The 21199-nt window shown below is 37.4% G+C and overlaps 1 protein-coding gene across 4 annotated transcripts in view; it reads left to right on the top strand.

Moving 5' to 3' along the window:
* LAMA4 (laminin subunit alpha 4) overlaps window positions 1-21199 on the top strand; it is a 138141-nt gene that overhangs the window by 87348 nt on the left and 29594 nt on the right. For all 4 annotated transcript variants that reach the window (XM_019646366.1, XM_019646365.1, XM_019646364.1 and 1 more), the window contains exons 13-19: window positions 1787-1903; window positions 6388-6536; window positions 9774-9915; window positions 10763-10859; window positions 15197-15313; window positions 16883-17062; window positions 19856-19995. In XM_019646366.1, coding sequence (XP_019501911.1) covers window positions 1787-1903; window positions 6388-6536; window positions 9774-9915; window positions 10763-10859; window positions 15197-15313; window positions 16883-17062; window positions 19856-19995 — 942 coding nt within the window. The remainder of the gene's footprint in view (window positions 1-1786; window positions 1904-6387; window positions 6537-9773; window positions 9916-10762; window positions 10860-15196; window positions 15314-16882; window positions 17063-19855; window positions 19996-21199) is intronic.

Here is a 21199-nt window from a genome sequence, read left to right on the forward strand (position 1 = left end):
TCCACAACCTCTCCAACACTTGCTATTACTTGTCTTGTTGATGATAGCCATTCTAACAGTTGATGATAGCCATTCTTGTTGATGATAGCCATTCTCAGTGTGGTTTTGATTTGCATTTCTTTAAAATCACTATTTAGAGATTCTCATAAATTAAAGCTATGCCTTCCCAGGACTGTTCCTATCATTTTTTTCAAGTATCAGGAAACTTTTTCTTTTTTTTTTGGCATATGTTAAATGGATACTGAAGCATGCAGAATAGTGTTATGTCATTTTCATAATTATTAGTTTCCAAAAACCTTCTTTTGTTCAAGTTAACCGTCTTTCTGTAGGAATTTCTTTATTTGTTTCAAAGCTAATTTTATTCATTCTGTCTAATGTCTATATATGATAAGTGGGGGAAACCCTTTAATTTGAAGCATACCATTTTCCAACTACTGCAAATGAATTTATAAATGCAGTGCTTTTAGCACAAGGCTTTGAAGTTTAGCTATAACCTCAGGGTGTTAGCAGTGTCCTCTTAAGGATACTCAGATTCAAGAGCTTCCAGATGGAGGTCATATCTTAGAACTAAATAATACCAACCTTTTTTTTCACCTCCCTTCCTCATATACTTTAAAATATTGCTTTTGTACGGAGCTGTATAACTACTTTTTCTTGCATAGGTGAGAATAATTAACCCCAGGTAGTCACACTGTATTAAGCTTGATGGATATGGAGGGGAAATTGAATTTTTTAATGTTCTTGCATAAGATGTTCAAATGGGATTCTTTTCTGTCCCTAGACCTTTATCGTCCCCTGTAGCAATGTATTTGGAGAAGATACATTCCATCTTCCTTTCCACTAAATCAAGAAAGACTGCAGGAAGTAAGAAAGACATTAAGATAAACTCAAAGTCTTAATGTATGTCCTTCTATATCTAGGCTTCTATAATTATTTTCATGATATCCTAGATTATATCATAACATATATTTCAACTCCAATTTAAATTACTGTTTCTACAGTAACTTCGGCTCATTTTTTACTCAGATTTTAAAATGAATCTTTTCCTTTTTACTCTTATTTACGCTTTATTCTGTGCTATTTTCAAACTGTGAACTTCTCTGAATCTCCATAATATTTCTTCAGAATAACATCCCTGCCTCTAGAACACAAAAGTAAAGGTGGAGGTTAAAGCATTCATCAAAAAATATATTAGTAACTTGGGCAATTTCCCTCTTTAAAAAATCTGAGCCTCTAACATGAGCTCAGAGTGGGAGGAAGCAAATCACAATTTTGTACTTTGATAATAGGGCCATTTTAAACCTTGAAAAAGACATTAAGGTTGTTTTATACATACTTTATTTCTGTCCAAATGAGCTATTTGTGCCCACAGTTAGCACATGATAAATTCTTTTTTGAATTAATTCATTTTCCTATTATTGCAAATATAGAGCCTACGTTCAATCTTGTATCCATAGTCCCACTTTACACTTATGGAGAGAAGAAGTTAAAGATCCTCTCTAACGCGTTAACTCTTTGAGATGATGACATTATAAGTAACACTCATGGCTAAGTGCTTTGAAGCGCCCAAGGTGCTTATTATTGTTATCTCCATATCGTAAACAAGAAAACTGAGCATGCTATTAGTAGAATTCCCCAAAGTTGCACAGCAATTGGGTGGTGGGGCTGGGATGAGAACCCAGATCTGCCTTAGTGCAGAGATGGCAAGTTGACATTGACCACCCTCCCTGAAGCTTTCTCTAAAGCCACCTTCTCTTCCTCTCTCCCTTGCTCTTCCTTCCTGCAGAAACAACACGAAAAAGTAAGGGGACACGTGGAAGTGGTGAACACTTCCCTGAGGACGTCTTCCGACTCTCTGACAATGCCTCGCCTGACCCTTGCAGAACTTGATGATATAATAAAGGTAAGGGTGCACGTGACTTGCTCAGGTTTGTATTGATAGCAGTTTATAAAAGCAACTCAGTGTCACAGAAGAATAATCGAATCCAATTTAAATCTATCAAGTTAACTGGCCTTATAAAAATAAGATCAGGTGCTTTCATTGTACAGTGGCCACTAGCCACATAAGGCTACTTAAGTTTAAATGTCTTAAAATGAAATAAAATTAAAATTTTAATTCCTCTGTCACGTTAGCCATAGTTCAACTGCTCAATAGCGCCACATTTGGCCAGTGACTACTACACTGGACATCACAGATAATGCAGAAAGTTGTTCAAAGTGCCGCTAGCCCTAGGTCCATCTTACTCACTCTTTACTTGTAAGTTGTGTGTTTAATAAAGCTGGAAGTCAAAAATCAATAAAAGTAGAAATATTCCAATAAAATGCAGTGAACCAACCATCACCAAATTACTTTTAGTTCATTTTTACTACCTTTAAAAAGATATCATTTTAAAGTCATCTGACGACCATCTCATTCACTGCATATTTCAGCACCAAGTTCCCTGTCTGCCTCTCCATCCCAACTCCCATCATTATACTTGGTGACATTATCCTTGGTGACATCGAAATCCAGATGGATGAGCCCACCAGCTCTCAGACCTCCAACTCATTGAATTCCTGTCCAACAACCTTTTCCTCCAGTTCACCTATTATCCCTCTTACAGCCATACCCAGGTTTTGTCATCAATAACAGTACTTCCAGCCAAATCCCAGTTTCAATCACCTCCCTCCCTGAGCACCATCTATTATCTCACTTACTTTAGAAAGCCCTCTCCAACAAGTCTCTGGCCACATGGAGACCTCTTCCATTTTTTTTATTCTACTCTTCTCATATCCTCTCCTTCCCTCCTTAAGCAGCTAAAATGATCAATAATCATTCTTTGCAAACTCTCCTACCCTCCATACTCACTTAGGCTTCTGCTATAGAATTCTAACCCCATGTTTTCAGTAAACCCAAGTACCCCCAGCCTCATGGCCACACCAGTACAGCAAACATGACTGGTGGGTAACCCACCTTCTAGTCTATCAGTCTGACTGATAAATTTGCTTCATGCTTCACTGAAAAATTAGAAACAAAGAGAACTCCCCTCATCTTTCCTCCCTAAAATCTTCCAGCCCACCTGTACCTGTATCCAGACTTCTACCTCCCTTCCTATAATAAATAATGAAGTGTCCCTTCTCCTGTCACAGTGTAACCTTTCCACCTGTGCTCTAAATGCCATCCTTCCTCACCTGGCAAACACAGTAACAGGGTATAGCTCCTAAATGCTTACCCTCTTTCTTCTGTTTCACCCAATTCTTACTCTTTATTGGATCATTACTGTCAACACACAGACATGCTCTAATGTCTCCTATCTTTTAAAAATTAAAAAGAAAAAAGCCCTTGCTTACATCCCCTCTAACTTCTGCCTCATTACTCTGCTTGGCTTCACAGCAAAATATCTCAAGTCATTTACAGTTGCTGTTTCCAATCCCCGCCCTCCATCCCCATACTGTCTACTGTACTCAACCCACTCCACAGAGTCCGTGCCCCACTGAGGCTGTGCTTGTCCATGTCACCAGTGACCTCAATGTAGCCAAAACCATGGTTGATCTCTCTACCCAGCATTCTCAGCCTTGCATTGTTAACCTTCCCTCCTTATTTAAATACTCAGGGCTCCTGTCCCGGCTGCTCCAATACCCCACTCACCTGGCTCTCCTCCCACCTTATTGGCTATTTCTTCCCAGCCTCCTTCACTGGCTTTGCCACTGCACAATGGCAGCGTAAACACTCTGTGGTAAACATTTTAGGCACTGCAGGCCACATACAACTGTTCTCCCTTCTTCTACTTCCTTTTCTTTTTCTTTTTTTTTTTTTTTTTGCCGGGGGAGGGGAGGGCAGGGCGGCAGGACAGTTGTTTGTTGTTATTTTTTAATTTACAACTCTTGAAAAATGTAAGAAGTATTCCTAGCCAAGAGCTATATAAAAACAGGCCTCGGGCCATACTTGGCAGGGGCTGGGTTGATCCCTACTCTGGATAATGAAAGGCTCAGTGCTCAGTCTCGGGCCTCCCTTTTTATTTCTATTCTTTCCCTTGTTGATCCCATTGAATCCCATGACTTTACAGAACAATTATGTGGATGATTCCACAATTTATTCCTCTGACTGTGATACCGCCACTGAGTTCTGAACTCTTAGATCCAAACGCTTGCTTGACATTTTCAAGTAAGAACTCAACATGGTTTGTCGCAAAATCATAATTTTATCTACCACTTCGATGTGTAATATGCATGTCAAATTTAACATAGTCTGAATAAAATCTGCCCCTTCCCTGGTCTCCCCCACCTGAGTACATGGCACAACTCAATAGCTCAGATCCAAATTCTGAATTCATTCTTGATTCCTCCTTTCTTCTCACTCCCATTTCAGTAAGAACTTTTGGCCTTATCTCCAGAATGAACCCTGATTTCTCACCACTACTCTCTTCTCTGCTGCCACTCCTTAGTCCAAGCCACCTCATCTCCACTGTGCCCTGCTGGAGATGGGTCTCCTGCTCCATTTGCCTCTACTCTTGCCCTTCGCAACTCATCCTCTAAGGCAGCGGTTCTCAACCTTCCCAGTGCCGCAACCCCTTAATACAGTTCCTCATGTTGTGGTGACCCCCAACCATAAAATTATTTTCGTTGCTACTCTATAACTATAATTTTGCTACTGTTATGAATCGTAATGTAAATATCTTTTTGTTTTCCGATGGTCTTAGGTGACCCCTGTGAAAGGGTCGTTGGACCCCCAAAGGGGTCGCGACCCACAGGTTGAGAACCACTGCTCTAAGGAATAGCAGAATAATCCTTTAAAAATGTAATCAGGTCACATTAGTTCTCCCATAGAAAACTTCCAGTGATACTTAAATTAAGAAACAAGCTCATTTTACCATGGCCCATGGCACCCTAAGTCACCTGGCTCTGGCCCACCCCTTTGAGCTCATACCTTACTCTCTCACTCACTCACTGTACTCCAGACTGTTATACTCCAACAACTCTTTATTTTTTGAACACACCATATTTTTTCCTCCCTCAGGACCTTTGCATCTGCTGTCCCCAAATCTTCAAATGGCTAGCATCCTTGTGAATATCCAATCTAAGTGGGCCTTTTACCTTCAATCACTCTCCAACCCATCTTACCTGTTGTATTTTATTCAAAATACTTTTTATTTCCTGAAGTTAGCTTGCTCACTTATATGACCACTTATTATTTGTATCTTCCCACTAGATTGTAAATTCCTTCAGAGCAGAGACTGTGTTCACAGCTATATATTCTATCTCCTAAAAGAGTGCCTGGCACATAGTAGTCACACAATAAATATTTGTTAAATGAATTAACAAGTAAGGGTGAAAAGTCCATGGTATTTTTTCTGCTTATACAATTAAAACAATTTTTTCCAAGTGTTGTTTCCCAGATGACCAACCAAATGGCTAGAGTTTCAATACAGTTTCCATAAAAACAAACACTATGTGCCAGGAACTGTGTTACATTCTTGGAATATAAAAATAAACATACTTTCTGCCTCCCAAGGTTGTGTAACCTGGTGAGTGTAATATTCAAGGAAAAGGATTATAGTAATAAGATACATGGATAAAAAGAAATATATGTGGCCATACTGAACTGACCCTGGAGACGTTAGGGATGGCTTCATAAAAGAATTTATATTTGAACTGAATTTGGAAGGATGAGTAGAACTTTTCCAGATGGGTCAGACAGAAAAGAAATGGAAGGTATTCCCCAAGAAAAACAGTATGTGCAAGAACAACGGCCAGAAAAATTATGGAGCATTAAAATGATAATCAGTTAGTCAAGTGTGAACTACAGGACGTAGTGGGGTGATGACTGGCAGAAATGATGATATTCGTGGGAGAGGAGGGTCAGTTGATGACACCCTAAGGAATTGGATTTCTTCCTGCAAAGCACTAGCTGATTTGAGAAAAGAAATAAGATGATCAGATTTGCTTAACGGGAAGATCCCCGTTCCTGCAGGATGGCAGAGGATGGATGAGAAGACTCAAAGACTGGGCTCAGAGAGGGGAGTTAGATTGCTCAGGGAGGAAAAGGCTGAGTCAAGCCTTGAGGAACACCAGCCTTTAAGGTCTCCTTCCTGGCTAGAGAACTAGGAGACCGGGAGAGAGCAGCAGCACACAGGCTAGCTTGGTTCAGTTGTGCTTTGTTTTGTTTTCAGAGCAGAGATGGCAGAGCATGTCTGAGTGCTAGAGAAGCAATCAGTAGAGAAGAAGGAGTTGAAAATGCAAGAGAACTAGATAAATATCTACTTAAAGTATCGTAGGCTCATGTGGATTTGGCCTGAAATTTACTGAACTTCACAGGAAGAAAGAATAGAGATTATCATTTGATGCTCTTTGGGGAAAATGTTTTAAGTTCTTCTAAATTCAATTGAATTTTAAAACTATTTTCTTTAGAATGCATCAGGAATTTATGCTGAAATAGATGGAGCCAGAAATGAATTACAGGGAAAGCTATCCAACCTAAGTAAAGTCAGTCATGATTTAGTCCAAGAAGCTGTTGACCATGCACAGAACCTCCAACAAGAGGCTGATGAACTGAGCAGGTAATATCCGGAATCTCTACATAGGCTGAATAACCTTTTTTTATTCCATTCCGCATGCCAGAATCACTGGGATATAGTGTTAATAGGTTGGGTTGAGGTTTGACTTTGCTTGTTTCTTTGTTGATGGTCAATCTGAGAGCAAACATTGTTTATTGCAATTGCTTGGGGGGAGAAAGTTTTTTTTTATTTTAAAAAAATCTGTCAGATTGCAGACTTGTGTTTGGGGGAGGGGGTCTGTTCCACAATTATTATTAGGATGACCTAATGCATTTTTCTTAGGAGCATTACTGCTGCACAAAATATTATGAAGTAAATCAGATCGCTTTACAAGGTCTAAAGCTACCATCACTGCCTATTGATTTCATAGACAGTGCTAGCTTTCCACACCCAAGAGTCTTAAATAAAGCTGGTGGAAGTTGGCAACACAACTGCCTTCTGGTAAATACTCTGGACACTCCACAGTGCCCAGCAGGAACTAATTTATTTCAACACCTGTTAAGAGAAAAATCGATGGACAATTTCCTCGTAGCAATTAGCAGAGAGTCACACACCCCTTGGGCACTAAATTAATGTTACTTGAAAAGTACTGAAAAACTGGGATTGAATTCATGACCCTTAAATAATAAATAATGAGATAATTATAGAGAAAGACTACAAACCTGGCAATTTGAATCAAGGATCAGTAAACGCCAAGAAAAAAATAAGAGCCAATAGTAAATTCTGTTTAAAACCTAAGTCACCTTTTTATTCCTGATTGCCAAAATTTTCAAATTTCCTTCCAAATCTCCTGAGGAGAGGGGGTGGAGGGAAAGGAAAGAGAGAGAGAAATAGATGTCAAGTAAAGCTTTGGTGTGAGATAGTGTTATATGCAGTTCAGCATCATGCTCCCAGAAAATATGCTTTTCTCAAACCAATAAAATGGAGCTTGGGTAAAATATTGCTTTGGATAATATACTGTATTGGTAGAATATTATTTTTGAGGTCCATCTTCTGTCTGTCTCCATCATTCTTTTGTTATGGTAATAACTGCATCCCACTGATTGGGATCCCAACACATCTCTTCCCTACATGCCACTCTGCAGCAAGCAGTGTCCTGGCGTGATACGAAGTCATGCATGCTTTACACAAAACACGGTCAGTAACATTCATCATTCTGAAGTACCGTTTGTGTTTAGGATATTTCTGACTAATTATTTGCAGGAAGGATTTACATTTATAGACGTATTTCCTTCAAAGTGTGAATACTCATCAACACCTGCCTGGGTCCCCATGACTTGCATGCTATGCCTAAAATGAGACAAACCAGCTTCCATTTCAAGCAAGTTTTTATTTTCTATGTTGAGGTGGTAGCTATTTTGTGCCTAGCAATAAAACAAAGTTACAAAGACTTTGTCTCAAGCTCTCTGGTACACCTTCTTACCACTCTAGCCAGTAAACTTTAAAAATATTAATAAATACTTGTAACGTTTCATTCCTCTTATCCCTTTCTTTTAAAACGTCGTCAGGTTTGGCTTTCTTAGCCATTTCTAAGAACAAGGGGCTGTGGCAAGGATCAAGTAGCAACTATCTGGATCAGAATTACCTCTGCAGAGCAGGGCTGCATTATGACCTCTGTGGGTCCAAGGCACTTTTGCCTCGGTGGGCCCCTTCCTCCATAAAAAAATTAAAAAATATATGTCATGACCGCTTTGATATAAAGACTAAGGTAATCATTGTTACTCTCCTCATCTTTTCTACTGATTAAAAAAAATTATTAAAATAAAAACATTTTTTGTGGGCCCCCTACTCCACCTAATGGATAAATCAGCCCTGCTGCAGAGGAACCAGAATGTTGATGGACTTGGGCAAAAGAGAAGGAAATAGCCAAGGAAACACAGAGAAGTCACTCTGAGCCTGAGAGGGCATCAAGGACTGAAACTGGATGGAGGAGGCTGAGAAACAATTGACTGAGCTCAATCGTTCAGGGCAGTTTGAAGAGATGAGCCAGCATGGGATCTGCAACGTCATATACTAGGCCACAGAGAATCTCCTAGAAGTTATTGATGAATAAAGTGAGACTAGTCATCAATGTTTGGAACTGGAAAAAAATGTGGAACTGATGGATTTAAAACTGAGTAAAACTGAGACAAATGATTTAAGATAAGCTGCAGAAACAGGGGTGGGGGGTGTGGGGAGATGGAGTTTATATTGCAGAAGAAGAAGTATTTGTCAATAAAATGAATTATTGAATAGCTTGAAATTCCAATTCAGGAAATAGCTCAGGTATAATAATAAACCCTGCTGTTTAATGGATGCCTAGCATTTCACATATTTTATCCCTGTTGTACTTCACATCTATCCATTTAGGCATATACCATTGTCAGCACCTATGTGAGTGCCCAGTGCATGATGGGTACTCAGTAGGTGTTAGATGAACCTTACAGAGGCCAGAAAGGAGCAAAGGCAGAGAACATGGTGTATAGGGTAGTGGTGGGGTAGGCATGAGTGGGTCTGTGTGCTTAAGGGAGGCAGCTGGGTTTCAGGAGTGAGATGAAGCTTAACAATGTGTGCCCTGGGCAAGGCACGTGCCCTCTCTCAGAGACTCACTTGCTTCTATGAAAAGGAAGTAACAATTCCTTAGGCATGGGTGTGGTAAGAACTAAAGACATAATATATGAAACATAGCTAACCCAGTATCTGCACATAGAGCTCCGTGCATGTTATTCCCCTTCTTAAGGAAAAATCTGATCTGTTATATAAGGTGAAGAAAAAAAGAAAATAAGATTGAATCAGCAGAGTGAAGCCCGCTAATACCTAACACCATGCTGAGGTTATGCACCCTCTCCAATGATAGCCATGGTTCCTCTTACTGAAAGGAGGTAGCAGTGCTGACATGAGTAAGCAGTAAATGGGGATGATTGTGGGTTCATTCCCCTGCCTGACCACAGCCACAGAAAATCTCTCTTGACGAGGTTCAGGGGGCTGTTTTTAAGTCATCATTTCCTTTTCCTGTGGCTACTGCCAGACAGGCAACTGCCATGGAGCCAAAATAGGCAGTCTTGAGGACAGGCAGAGGAATGCAAAGGAGACGCATCCATAGAAAAGGCAGCTTAGGAAAACTTTGTCAATCCAGGTGACTTTGAGTAACAGGAAGAAAGTACCTGTGGTCCTGGAAGTATTCAAATCGAGTCCTAAAAATGGCTATATTTCCCAAGAAGGTTAAAAGGAAAAATAATGACAGCTTTTGTTCGTTAACAGGAATTTGCACAGTTCAGATACAAATGGGCTGGTACAGAAGGCTTTGGATGCTTCCAATGTCTATGAAAATATTGCCAATTACGTTAGTGAAGCCAATGAAACAGCAGAATTGGCTTTGAACATCACTGACCGAATATACGACGTGAGTATTCCCTTATTTTAAAGTTCATTCATATGTTGCCTTTTCCCAGCTTATGGCTTTTCTGTTTTCTAATGTCATCTCTTAAGCTTCCAATGTAATACAAATGGCAGAAAGAGCAGGAGAACTAAGAAAAGACCATTTATTTATGTTAAGAATGTTTCAGTAAGGCAAGTTCTTCAAGACGTGCCATACTCCAGACAGCAAATGCCAGTTCCTTGAACAGCTTTTTAAAGTTTACAGCCCCTGAATAAAACACATCTAAGATGTGTTCCTGGTGATAGAGAATATGCTTTATGCATACACTCAGATTTTTCCTTTTGAAATTTATTTTCCAATTATGGTTGACATACAATATTATATTAATTTCAGGTGTACAACACAGTGATTAGACATTTATATACCTTATGAAGTGACCACCCCTAAGAGTCTAGTACCCACATACACCATACATAGTTATTACAATATTATTAACTATATTCTCTATGCTATACTTTACATTCCCGGAACTATTTTTTAACTGACAATTTGTACTTCTTAATTCCTTTCACCTTTTGATTTTTTTCAATTCAAACATTGTTTATTGATGGTTTTTATATGACAAGCACTTTGGTGGGACTTTGGCCAGGCATTATTGTCATTCACTGAATTTTCCTCAGAACACATTTATCTTGAAAATGCCAAGGATAGTATTGTCTCATGTCCACCTTTGACCTTGATTTTGAGCTATGAAAATGAAGCTGTATTAATTTTGCTTGGTGTTTAGCGATAAAATGTGTCATTTGAATTCTAAAACCATGAAAATGCCTTGTGCTGTCATTCTCACACTCTCCACCCAATTCCTTTGTAGGCTGTGAGTGGGATTGATACTCAGATCATTTACCATAAAGATGAAAGCGAGAACCTCCTAAATCAAGCAAGAGAACTGCAAACAAAGGCAGATTCTAGTAAGTATTTTCACTTTCCCACCTTCCTTCTGGTTGATCGCTGCGTCCCTCCTTTCACGCAGTATTTCTGAATGTAGACAGAGATTTCAAAATTCTAGGATTAAAAAGTAAAGGCAATTTCAACTGAATAATACATTAATAGTCCCTGCTCAGAGTCAAGGTGTAAACAAGCAGAGTAGATATTTTAAAATAAACTGTGTTGTGTTTGTTTTTTTCTTCAATGTAGTAAAACATATATATGCTGGATAGTCTTAGTTAATGTCCAAATACCCTTGGAAATGAGTTCATTATCCCAGAGATGAGTAATGTTTAATGAAATTCTGAGTCAATTCAATTGTTTTTAAGAATAACTCTTAATTAACAGAAACTTACTGTAAATACTGTTTTCAAAGAGATAATCCCATAAAATACACTTAACGCTAAAACTACATTGCACACAATTGACCTTTTCTTGGACAGTTCAGAAGGCTATTCTAAATTTTACCCATGATGACACATGAAGGGATAGGTCATTGTTGTGAAAGTCAGGAGTATAGGGCACCACACAGCCATCTGGTTATTTGCACTTTCTTGTAGTTTGGGGTCTTCAGATTCACTGTATTTAGGACAAGCTAATGACCACAGGGAAAGAAGCATTTTCAAAGGCTGGTGTTTGCATCTGCTAAAGCAATACCTCTAAGAGTAGGAGAGGGAGGAAAAAAATAAAAAATGAAATTATTTTAGTCAATTTTGAATCTTGTGAGTTACTCTTAAAAACATTCAAATTGACTCAGAATTTCACTAAAAATTATTCATCTGAGGTCATGAACTCATTCCCAAGGATATTCAAGCATTGACTAATGAGATTGGAAATCCATTATCTATCATAGCTAACTTCTAACTACCATCTAAAAACAAAGACCAAGCCTGAAACTGAAAACTTCACATAATTTTATCAAAGCAATTAATCTCAAGTCTAACCATGTTTTTTTCCCAAAGAAATATATAGAAATGCACTTGTTTTTCATATGCAGAATATTTAATTATTTAATTATCATAGAGCAATAATCATTTTATGCTTTCTGGATAAACAAAGGCAATAAAAAATGCTATTAAGTTTCTTAATTCTAATTAATTTGTAAGTCCATTCTTCAACATATTCTTTAGAAAAGAATTAGATGAATAGCTGTAAAGAATTAGATTAACAGTAAAATATTTTTAAATAAATGTTGCCATATCTATGTATTGCTTTTGTTTCATGTGCTCTGAAGACCAGAATATCTTCATGATTCAGAGACTTAAATATTTTATTCTTGATAATTTGCAAGGTATTTTCTCAATCCTGTCCTTATAGAGTTATTGAACCTCATGAAAGAAATTTTTTTCTATTTTGGAAATGATATCGCTTTAAAATTTCGTATTTTATATGCACACAATCTCTCTGCATTGGTCCCTTTGAATATTTTGTAGATTTGGTCCCCTATTTCATGATCTTGTTTGGTTAGATTCCTTCATGTATTTATTGTAAAAGGGATCCTGCAGGGGGAGTTAGGACCGTGTGTCTCGGAACTTGCCTCCCTTTAAACAATACACTTTTGTAATATAAATTTAAATTTTAAATTGAACCATATTCATCTACTGAGTTACATTATAATTTCAAATTACTGTTAATTCACTTTAAATGACTTTCAATGATCAATAATCTTTATTTCCCAGCTTTCCTTTCCTTCATTATCTATATCAAATAGTTAGCAACCTATAATAAACTCAGGAAGCTGCTATTTAAAGGAATCTTCTATTAAATTCATTTGTAAAATGGAAAAAAATGTTTATGTAAGACAAGAAGTTCCAAATAGGACACACTTTTTATGAAACATTTCTTCTTATAAATATCCAACCTAAAATAGATTTTCCTTCTCCCATTTTTATCAAGAGCTCCAAATAAAGAGTTAACTATGTTTTCTCAGTATATTAGCCAGTGTTTTATTCAGTCACAGGACCCAAAAGAAAGAGCTATAAAAAATTTTTGTATCACAATATTCAAAAATCGAAGCTAAAATAGGGAGAGGGAGTACAACACAACAACTATGTTTAGGTGCCTCCTTGAATTCTGGGAAATTCTCAGGCACTATCCAGAGGAAATAAGGAAGAAGTGCTTGTATTTTGGTTACATTTTCCTTGGTGACAGAATCAACTAAGCACCACCCATTGTATACCCATTGTAGACATGTGGGGAAAAAAGACAACTGAACAATAAACCAAGCACACCAAGACTGTACAATAGAGAAGAGTAGGCACACTATAGTGGAGTACATATTTACATTGGAGAGAAAGAGAAGAGTATAATGGGAAGTGAAAGAAATTTTTCTGTTTGTCAAGAAGCATAAATTTTCTAATGCTTTGGAAGAACACAAAGCATGAATTCAGAATTCTTGGGAAAGTTGATCCTTCAGTTCAGACAAAAAAATTATTACATTATGACTTTTTAGATTTGCTCCAAGGTAACCTTAGTTGAGGGACTATGCTACAAGCACACTTTCAAGAATAATTCTGTGAGAAAAAGGCTATCAAAACTGATACAAGAACAACTAGAAAATCTGATAGAACTGTAGGTATATTAAATTGAATCAGTAATTAAACGCTGTCCACAAAGAAATGTCCAAAAGGCTCAAATGTCTGTCTGCACCAGTGAATTCTTCCAAACTTTTAAAAAAGAAATACCACTACTAGTATATAAGTTTTTCCAGAAAATAGAAAAAGAGAAAATGCTCTCTAACTTGCTCTATGAAGCCAACAAAACTTAGATACTAAAACTGATAAGGACATTTCAAAAAGGAAAATTATAAGCCAAATTCTCTTATAAAGAGATGTGAAAATCCTAATCAAATCTAGCATACAGAAAATGGTAATACATAATCAAGTTAAGTTTATTTCAGGACCTCAAGGATAGCTTAACATTTAAAACATCAATAATAATTCACCACATTTACAAAACAGAAGAAAATTTATATGTTCATTTAATTACATGCAAGAAGCTTATTTAACAAAACTCAATACTCATTTATGTTTTTAAAAAAAACTCATAGCACTAGGAATAGACAGAAGCTTTCATAATCTAATAAAGAATAAAATAATACTCAGCAAACATATTAATACTAAAATATTGAAAGCTTTCCCACTAAGACTGAAAACAAGACAAGGATGCCCCACATTACAAATTCAATGTGTAAAAATCTAGCTTAATTCTATATACAACAATTAGAAATTAACTTTTTTTAAATAACACCATTTGCTATAGCATAATGTACCTAAGAATAAATCTGATGAAAGATGCTAAGACCTATACACATAGAACTATAACACGCCACTGAAAGAAATTTAAAAAGATCTAAATAGTTGGAGATCAAAATCAGAATTTAAAGCCGAAGAGTTAATAAAAACTGGATTCATTAAAAGGAAGATTCAAATTTGTAAAAATGACAATTCTGCCAAATTTGTCTATAGATTCAATGTAATATTTACTAATTAAAGTACCAAAACTGTATATACATATATAGGATGATGCTAGAATATCTGTGGAAATTCCTGGTTGGGAGCTAGGAATAGCCAGAACAATCCTGAAGAATAAAAAATACAAAGATGGGAGACTTAAACTAGACTTATAACTCTACAGAAATTAAAACAGAGATACAAAAGATATTTTAAAATTACAGTGCTATACTATTTCTTTTTAATAAAGCTTAAAAACAGATATAGCTAACAGACAGAGATAGAATTCAGAACACTGGTCATCTTTGGGTAATCACAGAAGTCTCAGGAAACTGTGAGGGTGCTAATAATATTATATTTTCTTGATCTGGGCACTGGTTATATGGTAGTTTGTGTTTAGTTTTGAAAATTCACCAAGCTGTGCATTTATAATGTGTACCATTTTCGAGATGTATATCATATATCAATTAAAATTTTATTAAAACAATTAAAAGAATTATTCTTGTATAACCAGTCATCACCATAAATATGGATGGATCTTTTCAGCTTTTTATCAGTTGTGCCGGTAGGTGTCATTACTCCCAGCAGTGCTATATTTTTCAATCAAAGAAATTAACCATTATTTCTCTACATTTTATGAGTTATTTTATGGCACCCTAAATCTCTCCCAAGCAGCATTACAAATGTTCTGCAATCCTGTACCTCTTCATTGAAATGCCACTTTCCAGCATTGGAAATATGTTCATGTCATATTCAGAATATTGCAGATGATTCTATGGTATGAGTCAGAATTTTCCTTGTTGAAATGGAGAGATTTTTCCTTGGCTTCCTGGTCCCACTGGTACTTTTTTTTGGCTGCTTCTCCACAGGCAACGAGGAGGCAGTGGCTGACACCAGCAGGCGTGTGGGTGAAGCCCTGGAAAAGAAGAGTGCTCTTAAAAACAGACTGAATGATGCCATTAAGCGACTACAAGCCACAGAGAGGGGTAAGGATCACAGACAGAGCTTAAGCCTCATCTCTTTGTTCATTGGTATTAAGATAAACCTTTGAGGAAAGAGTAGGTAATTCTTGCCTATCAATCTTTTTATAAATAAACACTGTTTTCTGATGGTAAAACAAACTATGTTCGTCACATACAAACCCACAGACAACAACAAAATCCTGAAAAATATTTATAAAAGCTGTAATCACACCACCTAGGGGTGACCATTAGAGATAGCATTTTCTTCCAATGCGTGTGTGTGTGTGTGTGTGCGTGAGTGTGTGTGTGTGTGTGTGTGTGTGTGTTGATAGAATTATATTGCTTAAACATACTAATTGGGAACCTACTTTCTTGTGAACATTCCTTCTTTATTAACAAATATGCCCTAATTTGGTAATTGGATTTCTCTGGCCCCAACTGTAAACTGCTGCCCTCTGTTACATGCCACGTCATTCTTGTAGTGCAAGCCAGGAGATCAATGAGCCAAACAGAAACAAAAACACTCATCTTGCCTAATCTGGGACTACAGTGGTATTTTAGAAAGATGTGATTGGAAGCAGATGTGCCTTCCCCGGCACAGTGGAAATTAAAACGTGACCACTGGACGTGGGTGTTTTCCTCCACGGAGCAAATCCAACTACAGCACTTAGTACACCAAAGCCCTGGCCAGGAGGGTGTCATCCACTGAGCTTCCCTGTCGCCAGCACCATCAGAGCTACCACATGCAAGGCCCTGGGCTGTGTTTTGCCGATATTATCTGATGTGGGAAAGGATCACCATGACCTTCAAGCTGATGTGAATCCTGAGTCTCGTCAAGGTTAGGGAAATTGCTCCAAAAGGTACACTGCAAAAACAAGCCGACCCAGGATTCAACACCACTCCCATCAGAGTTCAGAGCATGAGACTGAATTAAATGTCTCTACTCTTTAAAAAAAATGGAAGCCACGACCTCACCTGAGTGATTTCCATTTTTATTACAGAAGTAATACATGACCATTATAGAAAAATTAGAAAATATAGATAAGAATAAAGAACAAGAGAAGAAAAATATTTATAATCTCATTACCAAGGAAAAAAAGCATTTTGTTATAAACTTATTTGTATTTTGAATATATAACTTCAATAAAAATAGAATTTCACTATATATGCTTTTTTTAAAGTTGCTTTTTTATTCAAAAATACTTTTCTTTAAAAATGATGTTGGCAATCAATTTCAGATACAAACATTTTAGGAGGTAAAATCTTATGTATTTTCTGTGGCTTTCTTACCAGGTCTCTAACCTGAAGAAATAGTAATTACTTTTTATTTTACATTTATGTCTAATTTGAAAATGTTTTAAGTGAGCTACATGATTTTAATGAGACTTTAGAGTCTTTCAAGCTCACTTAATACTGTTTACAACTTTCTTGTGTATCTAATTTACATCATAATTAACATATATTTAAAGATATTAATTGGCTTAAAAGCCCAAAATGTGAGGTCTGTTTCACCCAGGGATTAAATGGTTGTTAATGTTCCCAACAAATGTCCTGCTTCTCTGCAAAGTGAATGTCCTTGTGCTCTGTGTGAAGGTGACACTCAGCAGCGCCTGGGTCAGTCCAAGCTCATCACAGCAGAAGCGAACAAGACAACGATGGAAGTCCAGCAGGTTACAGCCCCAATGGCTAACAAGCTAACCAACTGGTCACAGAATCTTCAAAATTTTGACTCTTCTGCTTACAACACTGCAGTGGACTCAGCCAGAGATGCAGGTATCACTTAGAAATTTCTCCATTAGCACACAGTAGAGCAATTGGCCATCAAACTCTATACATCTTTTGTTAAGAATCAATTTTCTTCATTTGGGTTCCATGTTGGAATAATACAGAAGTTCGCTTAGAAAAGGAGAAAAACTTTTGCTCAGTTCATCTATTGATATATGTGCATGTGTACATATGAAATATATATATTTCACATAAACACTAGATAGATGGGTTAAGAGTCATATTTTTTTCTATGTGAAATAATGGTGGCACTTGTCTTTATCAATGTAAGACTGATCCTTCAGGGAAGATCAATCACATGTTAAAGTAAATAATCTTAATGAAATATTGGTTTGCTCTAAGGAAAAAAAATTTTTACTGAACAGCATTGCTTTTACTAAACAGTGTTGCTTTATCCTTACCCCCAAAAAGCAGGTTATTACCAACAAATACTGAATATATCCAAACATAACTGAAGCTTCTCACTAAGAACAGTTCATTGGCCCACTTGAGTACAAATTCATGGCAATGGAAATGAAACATTTTGATGCCTACCTAATTTATTTAGTTATATAGATATTATTGGGTTGTCAGAAAAGTCATGACGTATCTTTTCTATGTTTTTCATTGCAAAAATGCTTCATGACTTTTCCGACAACCCAATAAATTACATATTACTTTAGAAATTTTCTTTTTTCCAGTCTCATATGTTTATTGTCTCTTGATACCCATTAAATATCAATGTCTTTGTCATGACTAGAATTTTCTATTCTCAAACATGGTTTTGGGCCGGCCGAGTGGCTTAGTTGGTTAAAAGCTCGCTCAAGAGTGCGAGCTCTGAGCAACAGCAGTTCAATGCCCGGCCCAAGCTGAGCTGCCACTGAGCTGCCAACAGGTGGCAGGATAGCTCAGCTAAAAACAAAAACAAAAAACAAAAAACAAACAAAAAACACGATTTTGTTTTTTGTTTTTTAATTTTAATTTTAATTTTAATTTTCAATTATAGTTGATATACAATATTATATTCATTTCAGGTATACAAGTCCACCCACATTTTTGTAGACCATATTACCTTCACTTCCATCTGAATTAAGAAACAATTTATTAACTCATATATGATTTGTCTGTCACTAGAAATTTTATCCGAGGTCATAAATATTCATTCCAATAACAGGAAGATAGCACTTTTATGTTCATCTTTTAAGTGTATATTAATGAATTCTTCCATGTAACCACTCACTTACTTGCTTTTAAAACTTAACCTTTAAAAGATTTGCCTCTATGACATCTAACATTTACATGTGTGAAGGTACACCTCAGGAATATTTACTAAATCTGTTCATTGTTTTCCCCTCCTTTTTCAGTCCTATCAGTTATTTCAGGAAGCATCCAGAACTAGCACTAATTGAAGTTGTTTCAGGCTACTGTGTTTTCATTAAATAGCATTTTGTGGTTCAAAACAAAGTAAATGAAAGAGCATACCATAATATAAGAGACTTTATAGAGACTTATATAAGGTGGCTCCCTTTCTCTGAGAGAATTGAGGGCCCCAGGGGATCCTGTCTTATTATCCTGTCTTATACACATTTCCATCATCCAAATTTTAATATAGTGCTTTAAATATATTTTATTACCTCTAGTTTTTAAAGACAATTATAACATAGCTAGTGTGGTCAGTGATCCAAACAACAAATATTTACCTCTGAATTAATCAATACAATAAACTGATAGTTGCTATTATTTTACTAAATTCCACTCTTTGTGCCTGGAGAAGCACTTTGTTTCCTAAGTACAGAAAAGAGATATTTCCTTGGTCCTCACTGACATATTCTCCCGAATCGGAGTTTAGTTTCGTTCTAGTAAGAGGCTTGCTCTTGTCCAGCTGCTAATGCTCAATGACCATGGCCCTGCCCTTAGGAAGGACAGCACCCCAAAGATATTCATTCTCCAGTCCACTGGTTCTCAAACACTGAGTGCATCAGAACCATCTGGGCCCCACTCCCAGAGCTCCTGATTCATTAGGTTTGGGATGGAGCCAAGGGATTTGCATTGCTAACAAGCTCCCTGGTGAAGCTGATGCCACTGGCCTGAGAATCACACACTTAGCACCACTGCTCTAGTTCATGGGACTTTGGAAAAAGTTATGCTATTCTCTGTGTTTGGGGTTTCTCTCATGAAACTGTATCCTTATGATTTGTACTCTCTTCTTTCTGCACATTATATATCCCAAAAAAAAAATTACCTAAAAAGTCAGTATGATCTGCTTGTACCGTCACTTTTGTCTGAGCCCATAGCCCATGGCCGCCCACTCCAGTCTTGGCACAACTGCCACTCTTTGGGTGTGACCACATTTCCTCCATCTAGTTCTGCCTCTGCTGTGTCCATTACAGCAACAGTGTGGTGCGTGAATGAGCGCCCTGGAAAACAACCCTTTTACCTCCGTTGGCCTAAGCTTTTTTTTTTTTCTTACTTATTTTATAAGTTATATGAGAAATGCAAAGAGAACCCGTCCTGTGTGGTGAGTGGAATATCTGCGTATTCGTTGTGGATCCTGCTCTTCAGACATGGACCTTCTAAGTCAGCTCGCTTGGCATACAATGTATGGATCAATGTCCATTTTAAGTGCCACAGAATAGGAATGGACCATGTTTTGAGATTCATTATTAATTTTGCAGGGTTAAAAATAATGTATTATAGTCCTATCAGAAGTAGCCATGTGTTTGTTGCCTCTTCACGTGATTTCTGAAATATAGCTAATCTTGAGATACTTACTCACGTGATTCGTTTTTCTATTACCTGCAGTAAGAAATCTGACGGAGGTTGTCCCTCAGCTCCTGGATCAGCTTCGTACGGTTGAGCAGAAGCGGCCTGCCAGCAACGTTTCCGCCAGCATCCAGAGGATCCGAGAGCTCATTGCTCAGACCAGAAGTGTCGCCAGCAAGGTAACCTTGGGAAGGCGCCCGCATCAGTCACTCGGTGATAATGAGAAGACGAAGCTGAGCTCTGTGAGCAGCTTCCACAGGCTGGAACCCTCTGCTGGGTCATCTGGCTCAGTAGTTCTCAGCTCCATCTGTTCATCAGAATCACATGAGCAGCTTTGGAAACTAAACCCTTTCCTGGTCCCAAACTGAAAGCAACAGATCAGGCTCTCTAGAGGAAGGGCTCAGCTCCTGTATTTTCTTAACGCTCCCCAGTGATTCCATTGTGTAGCCAAGAGTAAGGACCACAAGTTCACTTAGCCAACAAAGCTCATAGAGCAAAATAAATCAAGTAAAGTCAACCACATTATGAGACTCTATTATTATTATTCGTTATTTTAGCAGCTGTTTTAGTCCGATTACTATACGGACTAGAATTTTCTTCTAAGAATTCTCTGGTACAGCATAGATGATACGAAGCTTTTACTGATTCCTCCACAGGCTTAACTGCGGACTCACATAGCAGCTAAACTGAATAATCTCACCAAAGACCCTGTTCCGAGACACTGATGCAGAAGCAATGCAGCAACACCATAGCTAGTGCCAGTGTTGGTAGGAACACATCCTGACACCACACCTGACATTTTCCATGTGGCAAAACAGGGCTTGTTCTGGGCCTTCATTTTAATTTGTTTTTTATTGATTTATAGACCAGCAACATTTTTTTACAACTAAATTATTTGGTTTAATTTCTCAACTGAGAATTGGCCTGAATAGACTGTTGGCCCTAATTACTGACAGATAGAAGAGTTGGAAATCAATTATTTTGTGATGAAGGAGATAGTGATTGGTAAATATACCCACCTCTTAAATGATATATGATCTTCGATCCCATACCACAAATTAACTTTTTTAGATTCTTAGAGAACATTTCAGAAAAGGTTTATTGGCAACAAATGGCATTTCAAAAGCTAGGTTTCTGTAAGTGCTTTCTGGTAATTTTATTCATACGGAGTAAAATGTTGAGGCCTTAATCGCCTAAAACCGTTTTCTAAAGAGAGTCTTGGCAATGTGTTTGGAGCTCAGTAGGCTCCCCAAAGTGAGATGTTTTCTGTGCATATAGATATCCTTCTCCGCTTTTACATTAAGCCCACACTACTTGATTATTTATTAAGATGTAACAATGTTTACTCAGCTGGCAACATAGGACAACTGCACTCTAGGCACC

Source organism: Hipposideros armiger, unplaced genomic scaffold (genome assembly GCF_001890085.2).
Source record: "Hipposideros armiger isolate ML-2016 unplaced genomic scaffold, ASM189008v1 scaffold_101, whole genome shotgun sequence".
NCBI lineage: Eukaryota > Metazoa > Chordata > Mammalia > Chiroptera > Hipposideridae > Hipposideros > Hipposideros armiger.